The sequence below is a fragment of the Miscanthus floridulus genome, chromosome 10 (genome assembly GCF_019320115.1).
Source record: "Miscanthus floridulus cultivar M001 chromosome 10, ASM1932011v1, whole genome shotgun sequence".
NCBI classification, from domain to species: Eukaryota; Viridiplantae; Streptophyta; class Magnoliopsida; order Poales; family Poaceae; genus Miscanthus; species Miscanthus floridulus.
The window spans coordinates 141669481-141689552 of NC_089589.1; the positions used below are offsets into that span (position 1 = coordinate 141669481).

General features: G+C 43.4%; 1 protein-coding gene across 1 annotated transcript; it reads left to right on the forward strand.

Annotated features, from left to right (window-relative positions):
* Window positions 1-204: 204 nt before the first annotated feature.
* On the forward strand, window positions 205-1221 carry LOC136485907 (tropinone reductase homolog At1g07440-like). The gene is made up of 3 exons (XM_066482714.1): window positions 205-290; window positions 377-908; window positions 1054-1221. Exons 1-3 carry the CDS (start codon window positions 205-207, stop codon window positions 1219-1221), a joined length of 786 nt encoding a protein of 261 aa, XP_066338811.1.
* The last annotated feature ends 18851 nt before the right edge of the window (window positions 1222-20072 follow it).

Sequence of the window (20072 nt, forward strand, 5' to 3'; positions counted from 1 at the left end):
AAAGTCAGCGCAGCTCTGCTTAGTGCGCAACTGCACATTTCAATGGAGGTGCCATCCGGTCAGATCACTATAAATACATGCTGCATGGATGTGGAGTAGCATCTCATCCATCCCATTTGCACTCTACATCCATCGACGATCACTCTAATTCCGATCTTTCGTACATTATACATTTATACAAGTCAAGAGATTGAGAGGAAGAAGATGGTGGCTGCGCGCATGAGCAGGGCGGCGCGGTGGAACCTCGCCGGTGCGACGGCGCTCGTCACCGGCGGCAGCAAGGGCATAGGGTACATTACGTGCTGATGATCTCTTGATTGGGATCTACTAGTACGTTTGTACGAGTTCACTTACATTACATTAACATGCATGGCAGGCACGCGATCGTTGAGGAGCTAGCGGGGTTCGGCGCGCTGGTGCACACGTGCTCACGGAACGCGGCGGAGCTGGAGGAGTGCCGCCGGCGGTGGGAGGAGAAGGGGCTGCAGGTCACCGTCTCCGTCTGCCACGTGTCCGTGCGTGGCGACCGGGAGGACCTCATGGCAACCGTGAGGGCCACCTCCGGCGGCAGGCTCGACATCCTCGTGAACAACGCGGGGCAGTCGATGTTCAAGGACACGCTGGAGTGCACCGGCGAGGACTACTCGAGGATCATGGCGACCAACCTCGAGTCGTGCTTCCACCTCAGCCAGCTCGCGCACCCACTCCTCGCCGCCGCCGGCGGTGGTAGCGTTGTTAACATCTCCTCCATCGCTGGCTTCATCGGGCTCCCGGCGCTCGCCGTTTACTCCATGACCAAGGGCGCCATGAACCAGCTCACTCGGAGCCTCGCCACGGAGTGGGCCAGCGACAGCATCCGCGTCAACTGCGTCGCGCCTGGGGGCATCAGGACTGACATCAGCAGTGATGTAAGCTTTGATTTTAATCTCAGTCAGCTCCTTCCTATGCATATTTTTGTATGTTAATCTTTTCAATTAAAAGCTATAAATGTTATTATTACATGATTATATATGACCTCATGGGATGATTGATTTATTTTGGATTGATGAGCAGAAGACGATAGACCCGGAGCTGGTGAAGAAGGAGATGGCGCGGCTGCCCATGGGGAGGATCGGCGAGCCGGAGGAGGTGGCGTCCATGGTGGCATTTCTCTGCATGCCGGCGGCTTCCTACATGACCGGCCAAGTCATCTGCATCGACGGCGGCCACACCATAGCTTAGCTTGCTAGCTAGTCCACTTGTCACGTTCATCATGTATGTATGCGTACATGACAGACCAGCTGCCGGCACACGTACATTCTGTCTGTACATTTGCATGCATTGTGCTGAGGATGATTTTCTCGTTCTTATTTGTAATCTTCTTGCATCAAATGCATCGTTTAATATAATCTAGTTTTCCTGTGTGAAAGTAAGTCCGAACCTAATGGTTTCAATTGTTTTTAGTCAATCACAAGTAGTAGTGACCTGCTAAGTTGACACCACTAACCGAGCTATATAATGCACCACCGGCTCTTATATCTTACTACATAGATAAAGTAATGGCACCGTTGACATTACTTTTTATAGCAAGATGTCAAAGGTAACAATTACTACTGTAGATCTATAGAGCAATGCCAAATCCATACCCGATATTAACGCTGAAATCAGACCCGGGACAGGGTATAACCGGCAGTGATAGATTTCCCTATCACTGTCGTTTTCCAAACCCGGCAGTGTAAGGAGATATCACACTGCCGGGTCAATGTCAGGTCAAACATCTACCCAGAAATGAGAATATGATTCTCATTGCCAAGTCGGTGGTATTTACCTAGTGTTGGTGGGTGACTTAACCGAACTGACAGTAAAAATGTATTTCTACCAATGGTAAGGTCATTGCCTGTGGAAATATTCTATTTTCACTAGCCTTTTATACTAGCGGTTAAAAACTAGTGCTAGTAGAAATCAATTTATACCCGCCAAAAAAATAGTTTTTGTACTAATGAAACAATGGAAATGGACATGAGTTACTTTTTTTGTGTTTGGCGAGAGGAGGTGATAGACTAAGGTTGAAGAACCTTACCCGGAGGTAGTTGGTCGACGGGACAACCATCATTCTTCATACATAACGAATGTAATTTTCATTCATTTATTAATTAGCATAACCCTTTATTTGCCTATAAATTAGTCTGAATTAATTTATTTATGAATTAAAGCTTATATGTGACCTTAGATTACTTATGTTGAAATAAATAGTTGTGCTCTAGAGGCTCCACTAACACTTGAATGTTATATGCAATGTGAGTCGAAAAACTTGTGCTGTGTAGAGACCCCAAAATGTTTCACTCAACACAAAATTCGTAAATGTTCTATCTGCGTCTAAATGACTCGTGTGTTTCCTAATATCACAATATAGATGATCCACATATATATCTTTTTGTCTGATGCTGATGAGCAATAAATTTTGTTAAAGTCCTTGCAAAGGTGCCAAATTAAGAGCAGTCACCATTCGTGAAAAGCTAGAAAGAAGGTAGTACAAAATTTATACCAAACTTTTTACCTTTTGGTATCTTCTGTAGAAAGGCTCTCTCCTGCTCACCCTCACATAGAATTTTTACCGGCCTTAGCCTTTTGGTATTTTTGTGCTGTTTCAACTGAGCCAGCCAAAATGGGCAATTAAATTGTGTTAACTTGGTTCACTTACACTAAGAAAACAGAATATTCTGGATTTGACTTACCAGCGAATCAGGAACATACACAATTATCTTGTGTCGACTTGCATCACTTGCTGACACGTATGCACCTTCGACATCATTTGACTTCGATTTGGCTCTTTAAAAAATCTCAGCTTCATCTCCTTGCGCGTGATCACCACTACTACTACGAGCTTGTCTGCATAACCATATGTACCGTATCTTCTACAATAAGTAATATATGCCAGTATCCCAGTCTCTATAGTAGGCCATTTCTATATAAGATTAATTAGTATCAGTTTGTGACTTGTGAGCTACCCTAATCATGCTCATGGGAGTTAACTCTAACAGCCACTCCAGTTGTCAGCAGCCTCAGGGGCAACACACCACTTAGATATATCCATATATGTAGGTCAATTTCTTGATGCAACGATGAATGCACCCAAAGATAGTGATGGTCGAGCAAATCCCCCTGCCATCTTCCTCTTACATAGTTCCTTTTTTATACTTATATTATATTAGAGTGTTCCTTGTTTATATTTATATTATACTAGGGTCTTCTTGCCGACATACGATTCAACACACACTATATATATGCATGAATTTGATGCTCAGATAGCAAGAAAAAAAAATAATACATGAGAATCATTATTTGCGATACGTTGACACTGGACAATCAATGGCCGGCTTAGGTCAATGGCACATTTGATTTTTGTAAATTTTTGTCATTTAGCTCAAATGGCCAGATGGAACTTTCTTTTGAGTATCTCAAACTGAGAAACAGAAAAGATATCGACGGCACACCGAGATTGCTCTATCCAATGTAGTCGCTAGCTGGCTGTATAGCACAGATAACACATTCTAGGCCGAATGTCGTTCTCATGCAAAACTGTTTGTTAAACATGTACACTAATAGAAAATATAAAACTAATAGAAATCGTCTCACAAATTTCAACATCTGATGCATGCATTTCATCCTTAGATGGATAGTAGTATATATGGAACCGGTCCAAGAAATGAAGTGCAAGAATTCCGGCTGAGAAAACACAAAGAAATTGAGCTCAATGTGCACTGGAGTGCACTATTGAAGCTCTCCGATGAAGGCACCAAAAGATAACATGAAGTCAAGTCTGAGGCTAGCTGCTGAAGAGTGCACCAGAACCCTTCGATGAGGCATCAAAGCTTCAGTACAAAGAGTACTGCACAGTCGTAGTGGAGAAGATAAATATCATTAGAGCTCTCCAAAGTGCAAGGCATCGGGTGAGCACCAGAAGATAAGGTGCGATCCAGTGAAGAAATGAAGGCTAGGACAATGAACACTGTCCATTGTGGCACTGGAAACATCACTGGGGAGATGAAGCAGCAAACGTCGGATTCCAATGGCTAGTACATATGGCATCACCAAACATCTCTGGTGCTCACTACAAAAGTGGAGTTCGTGCACAACGGCTAGTTTGGGAAGTTGGGGTTATATATACGCCTGTACATGGTCATTTCTAGGGAGTTAGAGTGTGCTGAAGCGGCTAGTGAGTTGACGCTTTCATCCAAGTGCTTACGGGAAATTTAGGTGATTAGTGTTAGTGCTTTGTGAAGGGCTTATGCTAGTTTAGACCACAAAATAGAACTTTCTCTAGGCTTATTCATAGTGCTTAGTGACGCCTGCATTGCTCTTGCTACTTGGTGCTTGCACGCACCTAGCTTGTACTCCAAGGATCTTGTAATCTTGTGAGGTCACACCAATCGTGTCCATGGTGTAGCCGCCGACAGTGTACCAAGGCAACGAGACTTGTGGAGTATTGGTTAGAAGCTCGGTTGTGAAGACAGTGAGGAGCGGTCCAGGAGAAGGACAGATGGGGACCCACTTACTGTGCGTAGGGAAGTCCTATGAGCTATGCATGGAGTTACCCAACCAGTCCAACAAGGACTAGGGAAAGCATGAGCTTCTCGATACCTCTAAAAAAATTGTCGTTGTGGGAGTTTGCTTATCTCTATCTCATTACATTTCCATTCTTACTTGCTTCCCTTAGGTTGTGTGATTTACCTTCCTAGTCTAGCTTGCTAGGTTAGTTGATAGCATTGGACCTAGGGTGCCAAACTCTTTTGCATTAGAGATAGAAACACTCAGCAAAACCGTAGTACACATTTTAGATAGTATCTTGCATAGATTTTGATATGTATATTTTAGAGGCGATTAGTTTTAAGTTACCTAGTCCCCCCCCCTCCTCTTAGGCATCACCTAGTACCCTGCAGTTGTGTTGTCATCTAAATCATAGAAACCATGTGTGACCATGCATATGGGCACATGATCCGTACAATCAAGAGCAATGGTATGCCCTCTACTAGGTCACTATCTTATATACTAGCAGCTTGGATGTCAGATACCATTTGGATTTACCCCGGGCTAACCTATCCTTGAGAGGTTCACCTATTCATGAGTAAGTGGGGTTTTTTACAACTACTGATTAAATCCTTCATGGTTTCCCTGCAAACAAAAGAAGATGTGTGCTTTGTCAGGCAACATTTTTGGACTTGTTCAACGGAGATGACTAAAGCAGGCTCATGCCAAGACCTTGTCAAGATTGCAACAACCTGATCACAAAGGACACAGGAGCTACATTGGATGATACGACCCGTAGATATTACCACAGAGGACAAACCTGGCTTCCTAGCTATAGTGTTGGCTAGTATGAAGCCCCCCCTAAAATATGAGGCGCCAAGCAATACAATCGACAAACCCTGGACTTTGTGTACTATGTCCGACCATCAAGTTCTTATTGTCATGCTATGCCCCATAATTATCAACCCATTACAAATACACTGACAAGTACCAATAGGGTCTGTAGCCACAATAGGTTGGACCCGTTTTCATTTGTTTCTAAGGCTAGTATTCGTGTGTTGCTCTGAAGTAAGCAAAGTTAACACTAATCTTTAATGTCACAAATACACTTGGCTACAAGGTGGACCTTGAACCCTCTATATCCTTCTATACTTTATTTTTTTTGTCTTCGATCCACGAACCAAATTTGATTTGTAGTTAATCACCTCTCCTTCCCCATAAAATTTGATATTGTCGAATACTCAAAGCTACATTGGTGTCTTTATGCTTGTTGATTTATCTATGTAGCTAAAGACTGTCAACATTTACCCTCAATGGGTCTTGGTGCCTAGGACAGTGCCTATGTAAATAGAATAGGCCCTAGGGGCATCACTATAATTCATTCTCTCCAAGACATTATAATTATATATTCATGGACTGGTGATGAGATCCGAGTTTTTCCTAGTCAAAATGATTTGTCTCCCACTCTTTCTTCCACTTATCTCCAAGCATTAATCTCTTTTAATTTCCTACTTACTCTCTCCCTCTTTCTTGCACTTATCTCCAAACAATAATCTCTCTTCATATTGACTCTCTGCCTAAGGTTAATGACAACCATGATTTGTGATGGCACCACCAACTCTAAATTTTGTGTGCCATGTGGTTTGTGAATAATGTTTCGTTTTATAGGCTAATGGTTCATGTAGGAAATTATGATGGATTCTCTTTTTGTATAATTACCTAGCTTGTTTAATACCCCTAAAAATATCATTTTGGTCCCTGATCTACTATGGTGTTCGAGTAGAGGTCCAAAGCCTTCCACACCACCTCTAGATGCCTATGTGTCTGTGCTAGCATGAATGAAAATTGCTAAAAAGTATCTCCTTCCCTATCCACTCAATTTTCCTCCTTCGTACCGCACGTAGACTCCACGCACGCCTCTGTGTTCTGCAACTCGGCCATCGCGCTTGCCTGCATCACTCACCCCTCATCGGACTAGCATGATGTGGCATGGCATGGGGTGGCCTGGATGCACCATGGTTGGCATGACAGGGCTCATCTTCAGAGCTCTAGCTTGTCAGCCAACTCCCACTTTTCCACCTTGACCCGAGCTACTGGAGTGCACCAATACCTTTGCCACCCTCTTATCCTTCCTATGTGCTCACTCTTCAATCCAATCCAAGCTAGAGCCCCACGTCCTACCACTGCTTCATCACCTACCTCACTAGACTGCCACTAATGTCTCCTTGGCATCTGTCCCCATCACAACAACGCTCCTTCCTCAAACCACAACACTACTTGTCTCCATACGTCTAGGAACCCGCTATGAACAAGTGAATGTATCTAGGCCCCAATTTGGTGCTATGGTGTTTTGGCGATTGATGAACACAACTAATTTGTGTTTTGCAATGGTAATCCCATTTGAGTTAGTCACAAGTTGATTGGTCACAAGTGTCTTGGCCCCAAATAATTTGATTGATGATTGGGGTAAGGCATATAGGATATTCTTGAAGACTAAGGATACTATAGAGCCAATTTAGGCTTGATGCTTGGATATTAAAGCTTTATTTTTTCTTAGGTTATACTATTAAAGGGGTCCAAGATATTCGTCTTAAGGGAGCTTAAGTGAGAGCATTTGGATACACTAGAGGCTAACTTGTTGTTAAGATCATGATGGTAAGTGGCTCCATCAAAGTTGTTTCAAGTCAAAGATCTCAAAGAAGTTAGATTGATCGAGATTAGTCTTGAAATGGACATTGAGTTCCTGATGTTTGCCACATGCACCATTCTTGGACATTTGTGCTCGGCTGCCATCCATTATAATGGCTCAAGTGTTAGTTGTTTTCCCAAGCCAAGTACAGGAGGCTCCATATTTGACTTCGTATGATCTTCCACGCATATCTATAATCATTGATACCTTCTAAAATGTATTTTTAATATCTTAATTTATGAGATGTTGAGAGCTAAGTGCTCCCTGCATTCTAAAGTATAAGACATTTTGTTTTTTCTAGGTACATTACTTTTACTACATATCAAGACATAGTGTGTAAGTACAAACGTATCTTGAAAAATCAAAACATCTTATCATTGGGAATAGAGAGTAGTTTTTAATACAAAATTTGCACATATATCTCATTTCCAATCTATATACTTTAGAAGTTAATGATACTTGCAGTAATTAATTTTTAAGATTTGACTAAATTTTGTCAACAAGACATGATGTTATGTTGTTACGACGACTAGAGATTGTAATAATCTAAGTGTTTGTTGTTAAGTTAAATGCATACATAGTTTAATGAATGGTCCTTCATTGACAGTTTTTTTAAATTAGACTAATGTTTTGAAAGAAAAAGGGATATTTCGCAATGCAACAAATGGTTAAACACAACACTCATAAATTAATTAATAAGATAAAAATATATAGCACTTGGCATGAAATACGTGTTGTGTTATACAATGTGCTATACTATATATAGTTTCTTTGCTAATTAAAACTATAGTAAATCCATATCGGTGCATGCGCGTCTTCTTATATATAGAATAACGTTGTAGTAGATTTACTGAATAATAATTAATTGTGGATAAGTCCTATGAGTTTAATATCCCAAAGAAGCACAATGCATGCCCTTGGGACATGGGGTACCGTTCGTTGCCTCCGGGCTGACCTACCATGCGCCATGGTGAGTCTAGGAGGAAGACGCACGACATAAATTTTGCCATCATCGTTTGAGAATTTTGTAAATATATGTAAGGTCTATTACAACAGGTGGATATGCTATAAAACAAATACTAGTCTAGCTTATCTATCAACGCACTCATTATATAGTCGGCATAGGCTAGCACAGGTGGATTACATATTTAAATATTTAATCAAGCATATTTTAACTACTTCCACTATTGTTTAACGATCACTTAAGAGAATAATATTAGGACCAAAATTAGTACCATTTCTTGAAATAAGCGTTACATGTTGTTGGGGACTTGCCGCCAAAGAGAGAGAGAGAGGGGGAGAGTTACAGGTTGTTGAGGAATTGTCCTTGTTGCCAAGGAGAGATAGGGGGAGGATCCTAAAGAGAGGTAGGGAGGTTGAACAGTGAAAAAAGGAGAGTGAGATGGCCGAGGGTCATTTCCCTCTAAGCCTTAGTGCACCATTTATAGGAGGGAGAGATGGTTGTTTGTATTTACTTCCTCCGTGAGGCTATGAGTTACTAACAAGTCCTCAAAGTTTGCAATTAGACCACAAGATGTTTATAGATATGACCCTAAACCTAGTATCTACATTATACTAGATATACAACCTATGCTAGTATGGAAGTATAATGGCCAACGGGTAGTTGGGGAGACCATTAACGGATGGCCAACGGGTTAAGGTACCTATGCCAATATGAAAGTATAATGGCCAATGAGTTAGGGAGACCGTGAATGGCCAACGGTTATGGTCTTACCGACGATTATACAAGTTCAAATATCGCTCTTATTTCACTACCCCAGAACAACCCTTCATTGCCAATTCAAAAACCTCGTCACTGTCGATTTCTTGAACACACAGTAGAAAGTGGCATTGATGGCAGGGCTCATCACTTGATGAGGTTTTCCAGAATACCAAATTCATGCTGAAAATATATAGAAAAAAATTAATACTGGGAAAGACCCCACTTGGTACCCACATGCACGCGCTGCCACAAGTCATGCAATTTTTCACGCAAAAAACACGCGCTTCGCGTTCGTCAGTGTTCAAACCCACGACCTCAGGATTCGCGCGTTCGTCCCATGACCACTCCACCATAAGACACTTCTGTCCATTTGGGATATTCATCCTCCTCATTTTATGTTCATTTGGTTTTGAAATGAGTATTTGGGACCCTAAATGTTTTCAAATGAAAACATTGTCAACCACAAAGTTTTATAACATTTCAAGATCTACAACTTGGTTCTAGTCATTTCTCCATCCGATGTCGTTTGAAGAGTTTGAATTTTAAATACGAGGAAATTCAAATATAAGTTTTCTTGGATAGATGACTTCAAATGAAAAAGTTGTCAACTACAAAGTTGCATAACTTTTCAAGATCTACAACTTTTTTTTGGTTGTTTCTTCATCCGTGGTCGTTTGAAAAATTCAAATTTCAAATGTGAGGAATTCAAATGTAATTTTTGTTGGATAGATGGTTTCAAATAAAAAAGTTTTCAACTAGAAATTTGCATAAGTTTTTGATATCTACAACTTTGTTTTGGTTGTTTCTCCATCTGAAATCCTTCCCTAACACTACACACTTACGTGTGACTATAGAGCTTATGGATTCCTTAGTTATTAACTCTATAAAATCTTGTGAATCAAATATTTCAACATAAAAACGACTTCAAATAAAAAAGTTCTGAACTACAAAGTTGTATAAATTTTTGAGATCTACAACTTTTGTTTTGGTCGTTTGTCCATCTAAGATCCTTCTCTACCACTACACATATGACTATAGAGCATATTGATTCCTTTGGTATTAACTCTATACAATCTTGTGAATCAAATATTCAGCATCAAAACGACTTCAAATGAAAATGATGTCAATAACAAAGTTGTTGATCTCGTTGAGTACTACAACTTTGGTATAAAGTTCGTCTTACTCAGACCTAATATGAGAAAGTTATGATGTTTTTCATACAGTCTGTCACTATCGGGCGGGTCATGTCCCAAACCGGTAGTGATAGTATCACTGTTGGTTCAAGCCATGAACTGGTAGTGATGATAGAATCACTGCTGGATCACACCAATTACCGACAGTGATGACCGAATATCACTAACCCAATATCACAATCGGTTCGCCTATCACTGCCGGTTGATAAGAAATCGATAGTGATGGGCTGGCATTTTGGTCCCTGATCTAATTTGATGTTCGAGTAGAGGTCGTCCAAAGCCTCCCATACATCACCTCTAGATGCATATGTGTCTGTGCCAGCATGAATGAAAACTGCAAAAAAAACCTCCTTCCCCCATCCACTCCATTTTCCTCCTCCGCAACACACACAGACTTCACGCATGCCTTGGTGCTCTGCATCACGGTCATATGCGCTTGCCTACGTCATTCGCCACTCATCGGACTACCATGAAGTGGCATGGTGTGGGGTGGCATAGATGCGCCACAGTCGCCACAACATGGCTCATCTTCAGAGCTGCAGCTCATCAGCCAACTCCCACTTTTTCCACCTTGACCCAAGCTATTGGAGCACACCAATACCTTCGCCAACCTCTTTTCCTTCCTATGTGCTCATTCTCCAATCCAATCCAAGCCAGAGCCCCACGTCCTACCACTGCTTTGATTGATAGATCATATCCTCTGTTGTAATCCTTACTTGATGTACAAGACACGTTGAGGGTTGTTCCCGGCCATATAAAACATAACCGAGTCCTTATTTGGGGCAACTCATTCAACCCATTTTCTCATATTGGACCTCTCTCGAATGGAAAATATTTGTTATTTTTTTACCTAATTTGTAAATATTGGAAAATGATTTATACTGGCACTTTGTGTAAGCATGCGGCCATTCCAGATCGATTTACACCAGCAGTATCCTTCAGAAAGCCATTAGTGTAAATACTTACACATGCGCTTCATAAGTAATGCTAGTGAAATATGTTGATTTTCACTAACCTTTCACATTGCGGTTCATAAAAACGCCAGTACAAATTCAAAATGTACCACTAGTAGAAATGTTGTCTATACTAGTGCACCATTGGTTACAAACCGATGGTGATAATCAATTAACAAAATAATAAAATACCTGGCAACCGATAGCCTGTGCTGCTGCCGCCTCCTGTGCTGCCATACATGCTGTTGTTGCCCGCGATGCCACCCTTTGAAGTCGTTGCTGACTAAGGGGTTGTTTGGGCATGGCTCTAGAGCCAAACTCCAGGCTAGAGATGGCTATAGCTAGCCAAACACCCCAACTCCAAAAAAAGTTGGAGTAGCCGAATTCCATGGAGTTATTGGAGCTCTAGTTCATTCTCTTGGAGCACCTCTTTTCCAGCTCTAGAACCCTCTGAAATAAACCTAGACATAGAGTTCCAAGGAAATTACCTGCCTTTGCCATCGATTACACACTCCAACCCAGCGAACCATTATTAAACTTGTTTCTGACCGCCCCGCCTTGACCCTATCCAGCGCCATCCCCGAATCGGGCCGTCACTCTCCCACTCAACGTCGCAACCCCCATGCTCGCCCTCACCCACGTGGTCGCCGTCGCCCTTGCTCACCCTCACCCGCGTGGTTGCCGCATCCACCGCGCCTCCATACTCCTGCCGCCCTCCCCTCCTTCCCCCGCGCCTCCACTCCTCTGGGATGGGTGACTGAGACCCTAAACACTCTAGGGGAAAGCCAAACAATGCTTCAGATGTGTTGGGTCGGGTTGAAAACATGATTGTGTCAGGTTGTGCTGTAAACTTTTCAGCATTCGTAGTTCACCATAACCCATGCATCAATATCTTCATGAGTTTCAGGAGACCAGCGAGCCAGTAGATTTTCAGAATCTAAATAAAAGTTCTGGGACATTTCTCGCAGTCCGTTTGGGCCGTTTGGGCCGTAGACGAGCCTGGGGTTCTTCTTACCACGTGGGCTGGCCCACCATACGGCACAGTCCAATGGACCGCATATATTGCTTTTGTTCATCATGTGGACCATGTTTTGGGCCCGATCCGGAATACCACAGCCCATAGGGCTATATACATTCATTTATTTTATTTATTATACATGGACAGCCAAATTCTGTTTTCTAACCAAATCATTTCTACACGACGTTGCACCTTCCACATTGTTCCGACTTTGATTCCATTTAGTTTCACAAAAAAAAGACTTTGATTTCATTTCTTGGCTATAAAATCAAAATATTACGTTCATAATAGCTTGTTAGAGCAACTTCAACACAAGAGCTATCCATCTTGTGAAATCTATATTTGAGTATTTTGGGAAAAAGAGGGAGAGTCCAACAGCTATTGTATCTCGTTTTCTAAAATAGCAAGTCATCTATCCTAGAATTTTCACATGCTAGATATAGCTTGCATGTGCCACTAGCCATTTTTCTCACCCAAATGGAAAAGCTATTGGAGTTTTCTGTTTTTTTTGCTGGGGTTTCTATTTTAGAGGTCGGCTAAATCATGAGTTTAGCCATCTATTTTTACCAACTCTGTTGGAGTTGCTCTTACGAAACTCCCAATGCAAAAATCATAATAGTTCTTATAGATATTATGATTAGCTGATGGAGGAGCCAAAGCCCCCCGACCCGCTCCTTCACACCGTCTTCCCCACTGCGCCCCCCACAACGAATCCTCCCAGATCCGCAACACTCCCGGCTTCCCTATAGCAACAAACCTCAGATCCACAATCACCTCCGAACGATCTACTGTTTGATGGGTCCATCTCTCCCTTCCTCACCCAGCACCCCGTGAGTTTGAAGACCCCAACCCAGCGCTGCTCGCGAAGCCGTTCTAGGCGCAGCTGCGGATCCCTAGCTCGCCGGAGGCAACTTTGGCAACAATGGCCTCCTTCAGCACTGCCTGTAGTGGCCATGGGGCCTCCTCCCTAGCTAGGACGGGCGCCCTCCGCCGCCAACGTGCCAGCCCGCCGAGGGCAGTCTTGGTGGCGCAGTAGCAAAGTCCCAGCCCTCGCTCACCCTTCTTTCCCAATGCCGCATCCTTCTACCCCAGCGGTGCCTCAGAGGGTCGCCCCAGTTCTGCCGGTGGGTGGACGATGGCTTATGTGACAACTTCGACGACGAGCCTCCACCGATGGCCTCACCAACTCCCTACCTCGATGCAGTCCACAAGCTATCGCCGCGGGGACCTTCTCCAGTCAGGGAACCAGTGCCATCCCAGGCTAACGCTCTCGGGGATGGGCCTTGCATGGCTAGGCGCTCCATGAGGCCTCATCATAGGAAGCTGCAGCGCGCTCTCCGCGGTCCTCCTGCTCCTAGGAGGGAAATGCGAGTGGGGCTTGCCAGGTCATGAGCGTTGTGGCACAGTGTGTGCCAGCCCACCTGAGACTCGGAATGCGAGTCGTTGAAACCCCCGGCGTCGCTTCTCTGACCCCGATGCGGATCTGGGGCGCCGCGAGCGTTGGCGCAGGCGTCACCGTCCCCGCTGATCTGGTGCAACCATGGACGTTGCACAAGGCATTGAGCCGATGCTAGAGAGGCTCCTGGCCTCTCTCATCATCCACCCCGCGAGGATGTATGTGGATCCGGATGCTGAGCGCTTCCGCCAAGTGCACAGCAGCCGTCGCGGGCCCCGTCGGGTGCTGCCACGGCCAGCAAGGCCAGTCCCTCCGAATCTCATAGGCCAATGCTTCAACTACCTAGCAAGCGACCATGTCAAGGCGCCCTGCACTTCTCTGTCATGATGCCTCAACTCCCGGTGTGAAGGTCACCGGGCCTGGGATTGTTCTCAGGTGGCGGCTACTAGGGGGCAGGCGAGGTCCCCCACTATCGCTTTTGTTCAGCCGTCGCCATGGGGTGCCACACAGGAGGTCGTCGCGACAGTCCAATCTGCACATCGTGGATGACTCGACGTCTGCTCGCTCGGCCTCCATGGGGTGCTCAGCTTGTGCCCCACAACCAGGAAGTCACCCATCCACTCCCAGCAGTCCCTTCCCCAAAGGTGCTGATGGCGGAGACGTCGAGCAGTCGTTGGAGCCAGAGTGGGGCCCCTCGTTTAGTTCCCTCCATTCCGCCTTCGTGGAGACCATGTCCCAGTTGGCTACATCCCTTGGGACCCCATGTCCTATGAGTGGGGCACGATGTCAAAGCCGGGATCTTTGGTTGTCGTTTTGTGTGAGCTCATGGTGGACCGGTGGGGTGCAGCACGTTGGTGGCCAGAGCTTGTGGTGGACCGTCGCTCCGAGGCTTCGCACCGAGCCTTCGACCCTATGCTTGTCGAATTGGACAACTCTCTACACCCTAGGTCGCTGTCTATGGGTGCGGCAGCCCTAGCCTCATTGGGAGTGCTGGGGGCTTGTGAGAACCTAGGACTCCGAGGACTGTGGCGCGCTGGGGGTTGACAATGCCGCCCCTCCGCTTTTCGACTTGCACTACTGGAAACTCGCTTTTTTCTGTGTGTGCGAAAACACACAGAAAAATACGAATACCGTCAGAAAAATATTTTTCTGACGGTGTACCCTCAGAAAAATACCCACAAAAATATGATGACAGAAAAATTCAATTGTTCTGTGCGTTCGCCGTCAGAAACAATTTTTCTGTGGGTGTTACACGCACAGAAAAATTCCGTTAGCCCAGATTAAATTTAAATATTGTGTGCGTTAATCCTCACAGAAAAAAGGAACGGCCCGACAGAAAAATAATTTTTCTGTGGGTGTAACACCCACAGAAAAATTCAGTTAGCCCAGATTAAATTTGAATATTGTGTGCGTTAATCCTCACAGAAAAAAGGAACGGCCCGACAGAAAAATAATTTTTCTGTCGATGTTGTCCCGATAGAGCCGTAGAGGCACACTCATAGGAAAATTTTATTTTTCTGTCGGTCTCGTTTAACGCACAGAAAAATATCAGACCACCGATAGAAAAACCCTTAATCATGCAACAAATTGGATATAATAATTATATACAAAGAGAACAGTAGCAACAACATATTAAATATGAACTGTCCATACTGTAATTTCATCACAACATAATAGATAGCATACATATAAAGATCCAAATGTTCAGCACATTCATTAATGGCATCCGGGCTACATATAGATGATGTCCAAATGGTCCGGCATCGATACATTCAAAAGCATTACCATCTCATCTCAACAGTTCAAGTCTCAGTCAAGAACATGCATCATTGAGTCATATTATAGCTAAAGCTAAAGCTAACAGATTAGAGCCACTACTAGTTAATGTGCAAAAGCACAACTCTACAAAAGAAGAAACCACCATCACATCCATGTCTTGCAACTAAACACAACCATCATATTATCGATACATGATCGCCATTGTTGTCGGAACCTTGATTGTTGTCAACGTTTGCAGCATGAAGATCCCCATTGGTGTGGCCAACATCATTAGCATTGTTGGTAGATTCCGAGGCAGCATGAGAAGACCCAGTTGCCTGAATGTGAACAAAGTTACAGTAAGTGGAATGCAGAAAAGTGAAGGATCCACAACGCTTTCATCTTGAAATGCACAACAAGGCTATTAGGATTTGTGTGATAATATACCCATGTGAGCCTACAACAGTGTGCTTCCCAGAACTGAATTTTGCATAGTACTAAATTGATCTATCAAAGTACATTACCATCCCACTAGAGAAGTCAATCATGCATACAAATGTCAGCCCGATGCCCCCATAGCAAAAACATCATATGACATCACTGATATGAGAATAAGCCAGAGCAACATGTCGATAATGCTTGCGATGCCTTGAAGGTTAATTACCACTTCAATACATCTCCCAAAAAAATATAATGCTCATGTGCATGTTCCAAATCAAGTAGCCAAACATCTCCTCCTTATCTAGAGGTACAAGGCAGTACCAACTGAATAATGCCAGGAACCATCTAAATTACTAGTACCCAAAAGATAGAAGCAACAGCCAAAAAGAGAAACAAGAGAATCAAGGTCTGAAATATTACAAACCAACATAAGGCCACTTCCTCACTGCAATAGCCATGCAAATTCACTGCAGTAGCTATACAACAATCAACATGAGGCCACTTCCTCATTGCTGCACTGTGTGTTGACATTCTGAATAGTACCCCACAAAATACTAATCAGTTTCTACTTCCTTTCCATATTAAAATCTCTAAGTGATGGATATGACAGCTACAAAACATGTTCATGGTGGAATGAAGATATACTCACAATTGCTTGCGTAGCGGACAAGTGTCGTAACGCTTCTTCTGGTACAACCCTTCCTGTCTCCTGGTAAAGGTTCTACAAGTGTATTGCAAGCACATATATTTCAAATTTAAATCATTAGATAATTCACATATAATATTGGTGAATTATTTACAAGAGCATTGCACATACCAGTACCAAGCCTACAAGAACTTTGTTTTGCTGCAGTGCGTTGTCCTTTTCACGATTCTCTCGTTGCAGCCTTCCATTTGCATGACGTAGCTCTTCCATTTCTCGAGACATGTTTTGCATAGTCACTGAATTTGATGGACGCACACTTATTTCCCTTCCGGCTGCCCTGACATCTGAAGACTTAACCGCACCATTTGCTATGGCAAGACGCCCATGCTTTCTCGGGGCACCACTAGACACATCATATAGCGCCTTTCCATTCAAATATTGTTGTCGCTCAACCTCATGCCCATCCACTTCCATGTCTGCACCGTCTCCATCCTCTTCGTTTGTACATTCTATCCTCTTAACAGCAGCAAGGTAGTCATCCTACAAAGACCCAGTTCTAGCACTAGTTAGAAACCCAGTTCCTGAAAATTGAAGGTAGCTACTGTCTGTATCTATTTGCTTGCAGGTAGCTAGCAGCATGGCAGCAGGTCCACCACTAGTTGCAATAGGTTCCAACCAGATCTTGAACCAGTTAGAACTCAGTTTGCACTAGTTACAAACCCAGTTTGACCAGACCCAGCAGCAACAAGTTTCAATCAGACCCAGTTTGAACTGGTCAGATCTAGTTCTAACTAGACCCAACAAGATACGATACTGTACATTAACCCGCCCTTCATACATATCAGTTTAGCGAAAGAAAATATACATCTTGAAAGCTGTATAGCACAAACCAGGTTCAGGACAGGACAAGCCCAAGAGCAAAAAGAAACCCCAAAAGAACAGAATAGGCTTTGCTTAGCAGCATATATCACTTGGTACTTTGGCAACAGCTTAATTGAGCACAGCATATATACAGTTCCTATTCACTAGTAGAGAAACGACTTTTGATCCACTTCGAAATTTGGCTTTAGTCCTGGCATTTTTTGCACCCGGGACTAGAGAAACCTTTAGTCCCGGTTGGTGTCTCCAACCGGGACTAAAGGTCCCTGCCCAACGGCTACTGCGCTCGGCACAGTGGCAGGGGACCTTTAGTCCCGCTTGGAGACACCAACCGGGACTAAAGGTGGACCTTTACTCCTGGTTGGAGCCACCAACCGGGACTAAAAGTCCTCCAACCTTTAGTCCCGATTGGTAACATCAACCGGGACTAAAGGTAGACCCTTTAGTCCCGGTTGGTAACATCAACCCGGACTAAAGGACCCTTTAGTCCCGGTTGGTAACACCAACCTGGACTAAAGCTTGAAACTGTAACCGGTAGTCTTTTGAGCCGGGACTGACAGCGTGCTGTCCCGGTTGCATTTATTGCCATGCTCTAAGCTCTAAGCTCTAAAGCTCTAAGTTTTAGTGCATTTATTGCCGTGCTTTATGAGCTGATGACCAGCACTGAACTTTTAGTCCGGGTGCTTTACTTGTACCTGCTTGCATTTACGACCTGATGACCAGCACTGAACTTTTAGTCCCGGTGCTTTACTTGTACCTGCTTGCATTTACGAGCTTTAGTCCCGGCTTGCATTTACCTGCTTGCATTTATTGCTGACACTGAAAACGAAGACCTTTAGTCCCGGCTGGTCCGATGCAACTGAACACGACCAAATCAATTAGTCCCGGCTGGTATTACGAGCCAGGACTAAAGGTATACCTTTAGTCCCGGCTGGTATTATCAGCCGGGACTAAAGGTCTTTTAGTCCCGGGCGTTTACAGGAGCCTCGATGGGCCAGCCCAGTACGCAATATGCTGGAATTGCTGGCCAGTCCCACCTATTAGCACCACCTCGCTTGCTCAGAAGAGTGAAAGCTAACTTAAAAGCTCAGCTCTTGAACCAAGCAGCACGAACTTGAACAGGATTGTACCGCTGATCCTTGACTAAAGGTCCTTCGTACTATAGTTTATATAAAATGTTGAACATTATAAACGTACGTATATTCTAGCAGCGTAGAATGCGTATTCAAAAACCAAAACGAATCATCAATTAAAAATAAGAAAAAAAGGAAAATAGAAATAGAAACAAAAAAAACCTGGTAGCAGCGTGAAAATAGAAAAAAAAGGAAAATAGAAATAGAAACAAAAAAGGAAAAAAACCTTTAGTCTCGGTTGGGGTTACCAACCGGGACTAAAGAGTGCCGGCCTCGTGGCATGTCAGGAGGCACCTTTAGTCCCGGTTGGTGTTACCCACCGGGACTAAAGGTCCCCCTTTAGTCCCGGTTCCTGATCCGGGACTAAAGGACCCCCTTTAGTCCCGGATGCTTGCTCCCGGGTGGGGAACCGGGACTAGAGGGGGTTTCCCACCAGGAGTAAAGCCCGTCTCTGTACCAGTGATTCCATGCTTAAAATCCACACACCAATGGAGCAAGCAGCAAGAACTTAAAGAAGAAAGTGCCATAGCAGACCATTTGGACAGCTAATAAATCTTATCAAATCAAAGAAGAAAGTGCAACAGAGGACGAGATTGAAAAGGTCGCATATCCCTTGCAGAGATGTGCTTGAGGCTACGAGGTGAAGGCCGACAATGAAGCAAGTAGTCATAACACTACAGCTTTTACTAGCAATCCTTCTCTGTTGAATCGAACAATGGGGCTAATGTACTCTATAATGCATGTACTCTATAATGCACCATCTGTAATATCACCATTAAAAGATGTAAGACGTATTAATCTTATACTGTTCTTAGTTAAATCCATACAGTAGAATAGCTGTATGTAGAAATTTATCTTACTACTAGTAGATCATAAAACGAGCACTATGAGTCTGACAATTGCATGTTACTATCAATTGCATGTTACTATGACGGGGCCTATATATGATAGCTGCACAGCATTGGTCATCTATATTGGAAAAGTATTTTGAAAATTGATACAGGTAAAGTTTACCATAGTTTATTTTTTATTTAATTTCTTAAAATAATAAATTTCTCCCTGCGTGACTTCATGCAGATATATCCAGCCAGGTTATTTGATGCTGGATGCTTCATTGGATTTGCAACCAGCCAGTTACTGAATAATTAAAAATAATGTTAACATGGACAACATGGATGAAGAAACATTCCACAAAATTGTTTGTGATGAGCTGGAACACTCGATCAAGCACTGCCACCATGACAGGGTAGCATACAACTGTTGAACTAGGCCATAGCACCTCACACTTGATGACTGATACAGTGCATACTCATTTTTTTTCTTCAATTGCTATATCAAGTATTGCAATTTGTTTCAATGTTTCTCATGGTTCGTCCTTATTTTTGTGAGGATATGTTCTAGACCTGCTGTCCAAAACCCAAACAAACTGAAACTACTCAGATTTACCAACTATAGACAGAAATTTTCATGACTCGTCAATTGATAGATCATCAGTGCACTGGTCTCCAAGAAGACTCTATGCATTAAAACAACAGCAGTTTTCTAGCGCATTTGACTTATTTGTGCCATCCTAAGGATTGGAGCAAAAAGTGTCCAAACTAACAGTAGCTCTTGTACATCCAAATTAAATAAGTTGAGAGCTAGGGTTTCACTAGTGCCTAGTTTTATACTGAATCTATTTTCATGGAAATCATTGCTTCAGAAATGAAATATTGAAATAGAAATGCACAGGTTGAT